The following is a 13,419-nucleotide window of genomic DNA, read 5'->3' on the forward strand; positions in this document are numbered from 1 at the left end:
TTCAAAGTGACCTATGATTTAAAATTCCATATAATAAGACTATGGGATATATAACAGGATAAATGAGGATCACACTATTTGCAAACTGACAGGGACCATCTCCAAGCACTAGATAGACCTGCCTGTTATATTATTTATCAAATAATATAATACAAATAATCTTATATTTTTGCAGTGAATTTTTTTATCTAATGGGTAACAAAGACTCCATTTTTTTAATGTATACCTAATAAAATTTGCTCTTATACAGTTAAGACATAATTTTTCTGTGATCTAAGAGTGCCCCCAAAAAGAGAGTTTTCTTTCATACTCTTCCTCTCTTTGTCATCAGAGTGTCCAGAAAAACACAGGCATGCCAAGGCATTTTCAGGGAGGGCCCGTGATGTCAGCACCAGCCTAGATCAGCCTGATTCTTTCGCACACTTGCAGACTGAAAACCATTTGATGGTAAATAAGTTATGTATGGATTTGCAGCTGGCAGACAATCAGAGGTCCATTCGCAAGTCTTTTGCAGACTTGCAAAGAGTGGCATCTATTTGAATGCAGGCCCCTGCAATTTTGCACAGCAGCAATCAGGTCTGAAATCAGGCCCTAAAGCACTAGCCTGAAGGACAAAAGAAAAATTCCTTGCAAAGAGAATATACAAATACCTAAATAAATGTTATGGGTGTGAAATATGAAACTGTCATAGCAAGGTCTAAAAATCCAACTCATCAAGAAATTTGCACTTAATTGAAACAATTTCACATTAATGGTGAAAATACAAAACATGTTATTCCCATAATGTTATGCAGACTTTATTGCAAGTTTTTGATGTAAAAGGTTCCCTCATTATACTTCAGGTAGATTAGAGTCTCATAATTGTCAAAAACACACCCAACAATATTCAGAAAGAGTTTAGATCATTAATTGCCATTATATTTTCAAAAGGAATAAAATATAGCTGCTCACACAGAGTGCAAACGTGTCGTTCCGCCTCATTTGGAAACACTTTCCGTAAGATTAGAGTGCAATCTACGCCTTCTTTCTTCCCACAGGTACTGCATCGATGAACTACTGGTTTCTCATGGACAGCAGCATGTCTACTTAATTGCGAGCGCGTTGAATAACCTTTCATACAAATGTTACACCTGTATAGATTCTCTCTTGTGTGGCTCTTTAAATGTGTAGCAAGAGTGCATTTCACTGAAAAACTCTTCCCACAAGTGGAGCAGAAATAGGGTTTTTCTCCGGTGTGGGTTCGAAAATGTCTGACAAGTTGAGATTTCCTGCCAAAATCTTTACCACATTCAGAACAGGAAAATGGTTTCTCCCCTGTGTGTATTTTCTCATGCGCTTTAAGATTGTGTTTTAGAGCAAAGCTTCTTCCACATTCACCACAAGTGAAAGGCTTAAGTCCTGAGTGGATTTGCTGATGTAAACGGACTTGTGATTTCCTGCTAAAAAACTTCCCACACTCCGGGCACAGGTGGTGCTTTTCTCCATGGTTTGTTCTCATGTGTGACTTTAATTCACTTTGTTGGTCAAAGAACTGCTCACATATTTCACAGGGATAATTGTGCACTGAATGGATACGGAGATGACAATCTAACAAAGCCTTACTGGGGAAAGTGGACATACATTTATCACAACCATATGTCATCTTTTTTATGCACATTGCTCTGTGTTTTAAAATTGCTGAACTGTTGTTACACATTTTTTCCCCATAGTCGCCTCTGGTCCTGGTCATACCAGCTGTGTGTACTGTAGTGTGTAACATTAAATTGTACCTACTTTTATATACTTTCTTGCATTTGTCACAGGAAAACGCTTTTCCTAGAACAGATCTACATTGTGGCTTATTCATTTTGTACAGTTTTCTGTGCAACAGAAAATGGTATTTGGACATGTAACACTTCCCACATTTGTTACATTCCCATTTCTTGTGGGTGTTAATCAGAAATCGCATATGTTTTAAGAAATTATAAAAGCGTTTTCTGTGTGGATGTTTCACAGTAGGTTGTTGAGCGCACTCATACTTTATATCCTTTATATTCTGGAAATTACTTCTCTTTCGTTTAGATAATTTGGACAGATTCTTAAACAATGAGTCTCCCGAATAACCAGCCATTAGGGAGGGGTTTGTAGCAGACTCAAAATTTTTAGCAGTGTGCCTAGTGAACAGGTTAGTTTGCTGGCTTCTAGGTATGTGACCTGGCATGCTACTGCTTTGCATAGTACATTTAATTTGCTGTGCCCATGTTTGGGTATTATACACATTGTTTGGTTCTTTTTGCTCCATGTTGAGACAAGATTCATTCTTTATGCGTCTATTAAGCAAAGCAATAGATCCTGCAAATGAGGTCTGATATGGATCACTGTTTTTGACATCTATGTTGCTGATGTGGCCAGATATTGGATTCTCCTCTGGTTCATCTTTTACTATACCTATGTATAGAGCAGAGGCCTTTTTCTGCCTTTTTGACACTACAAGACTTTCTGCTTGGAATGGTCTTTTAAGCAAATCAGTGTTCTCTCTTTGGGCTGTAATACTAAGCCACTCAGTCTGAAAATCTTCTGTGTCATTCTTCATCCAATAAACTGCACAAAAAAAAAAATATTATATATAAATAATAAAAAACATTATTGAGGAAGAAATTCTCAATACAAACTAACCTATGACCGTCTGAAGAGATTGTTTAGAGTTCCAAAGAATTTTATCATTCTTTATATAACTTACCTTCCTCAGAGGATAATATGGCACTTAACGATTGTATTGATGGATTTCTTTCAAGTTATTCCCTTCCTGCCCTCTCCAAAGTACAGCTTCAGTCCCTGAATACAGATATAACTACTGAAGAAATAGAGCTCACGATTAGGTCGCTTAAAAAGGTACTTCAGCGCCTGGGACAGATGGCTTGCCTGCCATTCATTATAAGAAATTTAGTAGAATACTGGTCCCAATGCTGAAGGATTCTTCAATGCAATCTTAACAGGTAGCCCCTTTGATAGCTCTACTATGAAAGGCGAAATTGTCATTATTCCGAAGCCTGGATGTGATCCCACAGTGTGTGGTAGCTAATGCCCAATTTCGCTATTGCTTCCGGTTTTAAAATTATTAGCAAAAATCCTGACAAATAGACTTACTATACCAGGGTGATTTCCTCTTTGGTCCATCCAGACCAGGTCAGATTTATACCTGGTAGAAAAGCATTTGATAATATCAGAAGGCCGATTGATACCATTCACTTTTCAGATTCACAAAAAATCCCTTCTCTAATAATGGGCTAAGACACCGAAAAGGCGTTCAATCACATATCGTGGCAATAAATGGATCAAATTCTTCAACACTTCGGTCTTTCAGGCATCAAGTCACTTAATCCTATTGCATATGTCTTGGTGAATGGAGTAATAGCCCTTCCCAATAAAGAATGGCACGAGACAAAGGTGTCCCCAATCACCCTTGATATTCGCTCTATTGATCGAACCCCTTGCCTCCAGGATTCGGGCTAGCCTTGATATCTCAGGCATTACAATAGGCACTGTGGTGTTTAAAATCTCTCTATATGCCGGTTGACATTTTACTCACTATCTCAAATCCTTTAATTCCTCTCCCTAGGAATATAAAGTGTGGCGAGCGTGAAGCGTGGGGAGCGCAGCGAGCCCCACGAGGGGCGGCGGTGCGCGTCCTCCGACCTTTTCATACCCCTACTATCCACGTCGGCGAGGAGTTGAGAATATAAAGTGTGGCGAGCGCAGCGAGCCACCGAGCCCGAAGCGTGGCGAGCCCCGCGAGGGGACGCGAATACCTGTGAAGTTATACGCGTCCCCTCACGGGGCTAGCCACGCTTCGGGCTCAGTGGCTCGCCACACTTTATATCTCAACTCCACGCCGACATGGATAGTAGGGGAATGGAAAGGTCGGAGGACGCGCACCGCCGCCGCTCGCTGCGCTCGCTACGCTTCGGGTTGGCGTAAATCGTGGGGTGGCGGCGTTGAGGGGGTAAAATTGGGGGTCTGGGGAATATTTTATATTGAATCCAACATTTGATTCACTGTAAAAATCTGGTCGGTCGCGTCGCATGCGATGCGACCAACGCGATTTTTCCGACACGACCACCCCGATGCAAATCGGGGTGGCCGTGCTAGGAAACAAGTAACAATGCTTCCAAAACATAGGTCTTAGATCTTCACCTTGATGCTTAAAATACTCCTTAGCGCAAAGTTTTAAATTTGACTGGAAAATGCACTGATGCACCGAGACCTGGGGACTCCCCAGCAGGTCTGTGACAAGTTGCTGAATGGCCGCAATCTTTTCTTCTGGAAGGAACACTTTCATGAGAACCGTGTCCAACACCTTCCTTAAGGAACAGGAGTCTCTGTGAAGGGATCAGAGAACTTTGACAAATTCAGGAGCCATCCGTGACCTTAGAGGGTCCGCATGGTAATCTGCAAAGCCACCTGTAAGTCCTCTGACGACCGAGCTTTCACAAGCAGGTCATTCAAGTACGGTATGACACAGATCCCTTGTTTTCTGAGAACAATCATCATCTCCGCCATCACCTTGGTGAATATACTGAGGGCTGAGGACAGTCCGAACGGTAGCACTCGGAACTGCTAGTGATCGTTCTGCAACGCAAACCTCAGGAACCTCTGATGAGGCGGCCAAATTGGGATGTGAAGGTAGGCATCCTTCACATCCAAGGATGCCAAGAACTCCCCTTCCTCCAGCGCTGCTATGACGGCCCGCAAGGACTCCATTTTTAATTTGGTACAGTCAAGAATGGGTTCAGGGATTTTAGGTTCAGAATAGGGCAAACTGAACCGCCTAGTTTTGGGACTACAAATAGATTTGAGTAATAACCCCGCCCCCTTTCCAGGGGAGGGAGTGGGGTTATTACCTTGGACAGCACCAGTCTTTGAATTGCTTGCTGCAATACCAGTCAATCCACTGGTGACGCTGGAAGGCCTGATTTGAAAAATCTGTGAGGTGGTTGTTTTGCAAACTCCAGCTTGTAGCCGTGCAAAATAAGACGCCGTACCCAAGAATTTAGGCACGAGGCTTACAAAAAAAAAGGGCCGAAGAATGCCAGTCAGGCACCCACCTCGACCGGAGCTAGTGGTGGAGCCCCACCGTCATGCTGCAGGTTTACTTGCAGCTGCCCCAGATGGCCGCTCTGTAGTGGCTGAAGAAGATGGCTACCTGAACTTACCCCGGGAGCCTCTATTTGCATTTGAACCACCCCTGGCTTTTGGGCGGAATTTACCGGTCCGAAAGGAGTGCTGGGTGTGACTAGGAAAAGGATGCTTGGGTGCCTGTGGGGTTGAGGGAAGGAAGGTGGACTTCCCTGCAGTGGCTTTAGAAATTAAATCATCCAAATCGATGCCAAACAACTGTTCATCCATGAAGGGAAGGTTTTCTAAACTGCGTTTGGAGTCAGCGTTGGCCACCCATTGCCGGAGCCAGAGGGGCCGTTAATGGCCCCTAACTCCATCATCTCACACAAAATTTTAGCTGTGTCCTGAATGTTGTGTAATTTTTCAGACACCTGCGCCACTGTCATATCACCCAATAGGTCCTCCTGAATCTGGGAGGCCCACGTGAATATAGACTTTGCCATGTAACAACTTGCTAACACTGGACGTTGGCACGCCCCACTAGCAGTGAAAATGGACTTAAGGGTGTTTTCAACCTTCCTGTCTGTAGCGTCTTTCAGAGAGGAAGACCCAGGCACCGGGAGCACCATTTTTTTTGCTAACTGAGACACTGAGGAATCCACCGCAGGTGGTTCTTCCCACACTTTCCTCCCCGTAGGATCAAACGGAAAAGTGGATTTAAATCTTTTAGAGACCTTAAACCTCAGTCTCTTCCACGCTGACTTAAGTGTATTCTCCAAGTCAGTCTGCTCAGGAAAATAAACCTGCTGCTTTTTCTGAGTGGCAAAGAAAGAATCCCCCTCAGAGGATTCAGCTAGCTAAATGAAGGTCAAGCACCTCCCTGATTGCCATGATTAATGGCTCAGTAGCCTGGAGTAATGACTGGGAAGTACTGTCATTCTCCTCACCATCCTCCTCCGCTTCTTCATCCTCCCCCCCCCCCTCCGCATCAGACTCAGGGGTTTGGGAGGGTGCACCTCTCTTACGAGACAACCCAGGAATAGGAGTTATTATATCAACTCTAGCAGACAAGATAGCAAGCTCTCTCTGCACCCTCTGGGTTTGTGCGGTAGTGGTAGCTAACTGTGTAGACACAGTCTCCAGCATGGATTTAATCCCTGCTGCCCAAGCTGACTCCTGTGAGCTGTCCTGTGTGCTTGTTTGCTGCCCTGCAAGGGTATCCAGACTATTTGTCTACAGCAAAAAGATACAAAACCATTAGGTAGACACCATTAGTTAAACATGCCAAAAGGTCGACACTGCCAAAAGGTCGACATGGGATTTTTCACTGTTTTTTGAGCTGACGTGCCGACAGGCGGTATTTCATGCCCTACCATCCACTAGGGCGTGGTGTGAGAATAAAATAAAGTGCCGAGCGCAGCGAGGCACCATGCCCGATGCATTGCAAGCGAAGCGAGGGGCTGGGTTCACTTCAAACTGTGTCCATGTCCAATGTGTCGACATTTGGGCAAAAAAAAAACAGTGAAAAAACCCATGTCGACCTAATGGCAGTGTCAACCTAATGGCAGTGTCAACCTAATGGCAGTGTCAACCTAATGGCAGGTCAACCTTTTGGTTGTCTATCTTTTTGCTGTAGACAAATGGTCCCACTTCCCCTGCAAGCTGTGGGGGTACCTCACTACTCTGAGGGGACATGCATGGACCAAAAGTAACTTGTGAGGAAGAAGCAAGCACAAACTTATCACTGAACACCATACAAGTAAGCTTTCTCACCGTTGTGACAAATCAACCACACACACACACACACACACACACAAAATCAATCACAGTGGATATAGACAGTGTGAATAAGAAAAAAATCACTATGTGCAGTACTATCTGTATAAGTTTATAGCTTAACAAGCCAGTGGGGTAGTGTACAGAGAGTAATGGAGGGGACCAATACACCACAACCTTAGCTCTCTAATTGTAAAGGCCGCCATACACTTTGCGATTTGGCCCCGATTTCACCCGATCCAGATGGATCGGGCAGTGAAATCGGACCAAATCGCAGGTTTTGACACCTGGTCCGACCCGATGCGCGGTCCCGTGCGCATGGGGTCAGAGTCGGGACTCTGAGGACGCCGGCGAGGGAGGGGGGCGGGAGACGCCGGCGAGGGAGGGGGGCGGCAGGGGGAGCCGGAGCAGGGAGCTGTCATGCTCCGTCCGGGTAGGGGGGGGACACGCCGCAATTAGTAGTGCGGACGCTGCGGGGGACACAGGCGGCAGTGACATAGAGCCAGGCAGGGGGAGCCGGGAGCTGTCAGCACTGAAAAAAAAAAAGCCCATACAAAAGCCCAGCAATTGGCTGAGAGAGCGCTCAGCCAATCACAGGCTGCCCATTCATTGTATGGGCTTTTTTTTTTTTTTTTCAGTACTGACAGCTCCCGGCTCCCCCCGCCCGGCTCTATGTTACTGCAGCCTTTGTCCCCCGTAGCGTCCGCACTACTAGCAGCGTGCGTCCGTCCCCCCAGCCGCCTTGCAGCATCCCCCGCCCGCCACCTCGATGTCCCCGGCCCCCCTGCTCGCTCCACATTGCAGCTCCCCGGGAGTTGCAAATGATACATCGCATGCGATGTATCATTTGCAAAACTTGGCACATCAAGTGCAAAATTGTGTGTCCCCCTCCCGGGGAGCTGCAGGGGGAAATCAGGCCCGACTTGTCCTTAGGACAAGTCGGACAAATGTTTGGGGGCCTTAAGAGCTGGCAACACAGTATAGTTAAACAGTACTTTAAGATGTATACAGGCAAGTGCACAAGGTACACAAGCGCTGAAACCTGATGCTGTCGCTGCTGCAGATTCCCTCTGTCCCACACCGCTGAGGAGTGTCTGGAGCAGTACAATGGCGTTTCCAGCAGCCAGGGGAAAAGCAGGAAGCAGGTTTTGGTGCCCTTGCAGAGCTCTGGTCCCGCTCTGGGTAAGTTCCGCCCAGCGTAATGGTGCCGGAGCTTACCTGTATATTTATACTGGGACTGACATTGAAAAATGTCCAAAACGTTGGTAAACTGCCCTGGCATGTACAGAGGCAGTACCCTGTACCAGTGTGGGCAGGGGGCTGCGCGGTCCCTGTGCAGGCACACCGCCGTTGCCGCTGCCACCATCTTGCCACACAGTAACCCGGGGACCCCACGGCGGGGGACCCCGGGGTTGTACTCACCACACGACGTCTTCAGACTGGACTCAGGGTGTGCAGCATGCCAGGGGTGTGCGTGCTGCAGTGCAATGCCCACGGTACTATCACCCACGCAGGACAGTGGTCCTGTGGCAGGGACAGCTCGGTTCCATGAATGGCCTGCAGCTGAACCCTTCCCCTAGTCTCCCACAACGCAGGATTGCTGTTAAATCCAAAACAGCAGTCCCAAAATAATAAAGAAAATAATCTGTAGAAAAACTTTCTGGAGCTCTTCCTGCTGTGTGCTTCTCCTGAGGCATATTTTCTTAAACTGGCTAGATGGGAGGGGAGCAGAGGGGAAGAGCCAGTACACCCAGTGTAACGTTTTATATGTGCCTTCTCCTGCGGATACCCTCTTTTCCCCATCGTCTTTGACGACTGCCTGTATCCCATATGAATATAAGAGAAAAAAAATCACCATGGGCTACAGTGCAGCATCTTTGATTATTATTTGCAATATAATTAAAAGTTATACAGCATAAAGCACGTTGGTTTATATAAACCTGGCTTGTGTAGGACATCCCAAGTTAATGAGCAGAATTCAACTACATGGCTAGAGCAGGGCAGCATCCGCTGTTTTGGATATGCTGTACTTCTCCAGTCTGCTCTGTCCGCCGCCAGCCCTCCCTCTCACCCTATTCAATGCGAGCCCCTGACGGCGAACATACCCGAATCCGGCATGTGTCCGCTACCCTCCCTCCAACAGCCTGCCCTGCTACCGGCGGCATTGCCTCCCAAAAGCACACAATGTAGGAGCCAGAGGTTTGCTGCTACTGGTCCAGATACCCCTGGCCAGGCGCTTCCGGACTGGGACCAGCAGCAGCAGAAAACCCCGGCTCCTGGTCTCGGCAGCCCCAGCGCTTACATCTACTAATAATCACTGCACTGAAAAAGCAATAGCACGGGAACACTACTTGCTCCTGTACTGTTGCTTCAGTGCGGGGATTATTAGTAGATGTCAGAGCTGGGGCTGCAGAGACCAGGAGCCGGAGGTCAGATGACTAGCAAACTGATTATTCAGCAACAAAACAAATATTCTGCTCCCAGCCAGCCTACATACCATTGGTCTGTCCATGCCATCAGTTCTACTGAGCTTTCTTTCCCTATCAGGTCAGATCAAAAGTATTGGTACTCTTTACCTAGAACGGCGCCCACGATGTACATCGCGGCTATCGGTCCGCAAATGGCAAGCATGGCAGGCATCGAATGTGTTTGTGCGGTCCGAGATGCATGCGATGCGTGCAATGCCTGCGATTACAGTATTTTTTTCATCGTGGCCGCAAGGGGCGGCGGTACGCGTCCTCCGACCTTTTCATACCCCCACTATCCACGTCGGCGTGGAGTTGAGAATAGCCCGAAGCGTGGCGAGCGCAGCGAGCCCCGCGAGGGGACGCGGATACCTGTTAAGCCGCCAGGGGACACGGATACCTGTGAAGGTATTCGCGTCCCGTCGTGGGGCTCGCTGCGCTCGCCACACTTTCTATTCTCAACTCCACACCGACGTGGATAGTGGGGGTATGAAAAGGCCAGAGGACGCGTACCGCTACGCTCGCCGCGCTTCGGGTTGAAGTTGATAGTGTGGTGGCGTTGGCAATGTTGGAGGGCCCCATTTCACACTTCTTTGTGGTTATTCAATAAAATTTGTGGAATGTGGCCTATTTTACATTGCTCCTGGTCTGTGGGCTATTTAAGAGAACCGAAATCGTTCCCACTGTGATCTGAAGGGAATTTAACATTGTTCCCTATGCAAAATAGTTGAAATCGCACCCTTCGCATCGCGGCTGTTTTGGTTGTGCACGATGCGACCGACGGTATTTCAATGAAATATAGAAATACTACATGAAAACGTTGATTGCATCGGTCGCATCGTATGTGACATAACGGCATGCGATGTACCAGCAACCACCGCGATGGGCGCCGTTCTAGGTAAAGAGTACCAAAGTATTTACTAAGCTGCTTTTCCTATGCTAGCAGCTGTCTGTCCAGTTGTTTTGAAGGTAGTGCATTAAGAAAACCAACTGCCAATATTGGGATCTGTTGTTGAAACTGCATTGTCAAAACAGTTATCAGCAGTGCGTTATTCATGAAAACTGGCAGTGAAATAAAATTACAGCAAAAAAAAAAAAAAAATATATATATATATATATATTAATATTGCGCTTGTAAAGAAATAAAAGAATCAATAAATTGTACACACCAAAAATTTTTTTATAAAAAAAACAAACTTATTTTAGAAGTACAAATTTCAGTTCACCTAAAAAAAGATGTCAATAGCAAAATGGCGGACTTCACCAAAAAAATAAAAGCAACCATTTCTCCATTTTAGCATTGATCACACTTTTGGTGAACTATGCTAAATTTCCCATAGAAAAACAAAAGTGAATAGCGGCGACTATAAAACTGGGAACAGGCTAACACTTGCTGTTCACTTTTGGCGAACAGGGAGCGTTAAATACGCCAAAAATCAGCCCTGTTCGCCAAAAACAACAGAGAATAAAGAGCATTGAATACTGCCCAATAATTAGTTAGCTGACCATATACAAGATTAGCAATTTGTACTTTCATTCCCTGGATGACCCAGTTATTGTGGCTTGAGTTAGAGATTCCCTCCCCTTTCTCATCTCTGTCCTTCAAACTCCTACCCCATCTGTCACTCTCTCTCCATCTCTTTAATCCCCAGGAGTGAGATATGAGATGGAAATAAATTGAAACAGACTGTACCCCTATCACCCGGCTCCAGGTGCTGACAGTAGGAAGGTGTTCTGTGCATCCACACAGAACTGGAGGAGGAGAAAAGAGATTTCTTAAAAATCAGGCAATCAATGGGAGCTTTGAAGATTGGGGTGGGCCTCACCCAGACCTCACTGTGCTTGAACAATACATAATTAGTAGGATTATGTAACAATTAATTGGATGTGCAACTGATTTTACTGCCAAAGTTACATTATTGGAATGCTTACTATAATATAATGCAATAACAAATAAAATCTAATGGTTTTCCAGGGGCAGATGTACAAAGCCTTGAACAGTTAAGTTGAAAAGTGATTAAAAGTGAAGAGTGAATCAGATCCTGCCTTGTAAAAGAATGTGCTTGAAAAATGACCGGAGCCTGTTGGTTGGTAGATAATCATTCTCCATTTTATCACAAGGGTAAGGGGGGTATTTAATCCCACCAGAAATAGTCCGAATAGTCGAGTTTTTCTCTACAGCCAAAATGCACCTCTACAATTTGAGTTTCCACCTATTCAAAGCGTAAATCATCAGTGACTCCTCTGGTCAACATTTGACCAATGAGGCGAGCTGTAGGCATGCCGATCTCACCTTTCCGTCTCGACAGATACTTTATAAACCCATTGCATTGTGGGTGAAGTAAACAAAATATGGCAACAACAAAGCATCATGGGATAATCTGACCCTGCATGGATAAAAGGGACCTAAGTGAGGTGATTGGTCCATTCACATTGCCTCATAAATACATAGCTTAAAAAAATGGATTCAAAATACACAGGCAGTAAAAATCGGTACTTGTGGAGTATCACGGCTCCCACGATGTCCATCGCATGCTAAAAAAATCGCATTGCATGCGATCAAATCGCATTGCATGCGATCAAATCGCATGCGATGCGATCAAATCGCATGCGATGCGAGCAAATTGCATGCGATGCTATGGCATGCGATTTTGCACTGAAATGCATCCAAATGCATTGAAATGTGTAGCAAACATGTTAAATGCCCCCAAATGTCATTTTCAGAGTGTACCACCCCCACTATCAACGCCAACCCGAAGCGTGGCGAGCGCAGCGAGCCCGCGAGGACACGTACCTGATAGTGGGGTTGGTACACTCTGAAAAATGACATTTGGGGGCATTTAACATGTTTGCTACACATTTCAATGCATTTCAGTGCAAAATGCATGCGCTCGCATCACATGCGATGCGATTTTTGAAAAAAAAAAGCTAAAAAAACCTGTAAAAATCGCATCTCATCGCATGCCATCTCATGCCTCTACATATGGCATGCGATGGGAGACGTGATACTCCACAAGTACCTAAATATCTAGACAGACAACATTTTCAAAGGAAAGACTAAAGTTAGAAAAAGCACCATTTAAAGCAATAAGGCCGTATGAACTGTACAGTAAAGTTAGTATTACAATAGCGTCTAAATGTATAAGGGGTAAAAGGAATTGAAGCTACTCTCGAGATACATACAGTATGTACTGTGCCATTCCTTAAACAACTACACTGTTCATAAACTCTGTTTTATAATATCAGGTAATCCTCAAGCAAACTTATAGAAGGCTACTGAAATAGATGCTCCAGCAACATACTTTGGAAATCTGAAGTACAGTATGCTTTGCAATTAAACAACATTTGAATCACTTTTTTAAGGTAAATCGTGGAATGAAAGTATTCAATAAATTTTCAATTTGAGCTGAGAAGAGTTGCATAAACAAAAAATCTTGTGGTTTGGGAATGGGCGTGCTTGTGGGGCAGATTTGTAAATCAAAAGTACCCTATCACGACTCCTGAAAAAAGTAAAAAAAAAGGAGAGAAACTGCCTTGAAGCAGTCGAGCATCTGAATAATAATCCACATTGAATAGGCAGATGAAAATATCCTGAGAAATCTCACCCAAATATGCTCAACAATTGGTCATCTCGACAGGCGAGCAAAACAAAACCACAAATCAGACGAGCTCTCCTCTAAAATTGAGAAAAAGTCAGAATGAATAGACTACCTTTGAAAAACAGAATTTAGAGTCGAACAAATTAAAAAACTTGACAGAATTACATGCTCGACTGGGATTGAATACCCCCCTTAGTTCATCTAGCTTTGTATGAGGTTCCTCTAAAAGTCAGGAAGTGGTTGGAACGGGATGCGGTCATTTGGTCGAATGCATTATGGTCGAATGTCATTACATCGAATCCATTAGGTCGAATTGCTAAAAGGTCGACATGACTCTAGGTCGACATGGGAAAAGGTCGAAATGATTCTAGGTCGAAAGGTCATTAGTTCGACAGGTCATTAGGTCGACAAGGTCATTAGTTCGACATTGTCTAGGTCGACATTCACAAAGTCGACATGGGGTTTTTCACTGTTTTTTGAGC

At 45.1% G+C, this 13,419-nt stretch overlaps 1 protein-coding gene across 11 annotated transcripts in view; it reads right to left on the reverse strand.

Moving 5' to 3' along the window:
- Positions 1-271: 271 nt before the first annotated feature.
- LOC146050151 (KRAB domain-containing protein 5-like) overlaps positions 272-13,419 on the reverse strand; it is an 84,316-nt gene continuing 71,168 nt past the window's right edge. For 9 of the 11 annotated variants that reach the window (XM_083167014.1, XM_083167012.1, XM_083167013.1 and 6 more), the window contains one exon: positions 272-2,580. In XM_083167014.1, coding sequence (XP_083023140.1) covers positions 887-2,580 — 1,694 coding nt within the window. In that variant the 3' untranslated portion in view covers positions 272-886. Of the gene's footprint in view, positions 2,581-2,719; positions 2,834-13,419 lie in introns of all 11 variants that reach the window. The other 2 variants (XM_083167018.1, XM_083167021.1) reach the window with 2 other exon arrangements.

This window comes from Crinia signifera, chromosome 12, assembly GCF_055691185.1.
Source record: "Crinia signifera chromosome 12, ASM5569118v1, whole genome shotgun sequence".
In the NCBI taxonomy this organism is placed as follows: Eukaryota; Metazoa; Chordata; class Amphibia; order Anura; family Myobatrachidae; genus Crinia; species Crinia signifera.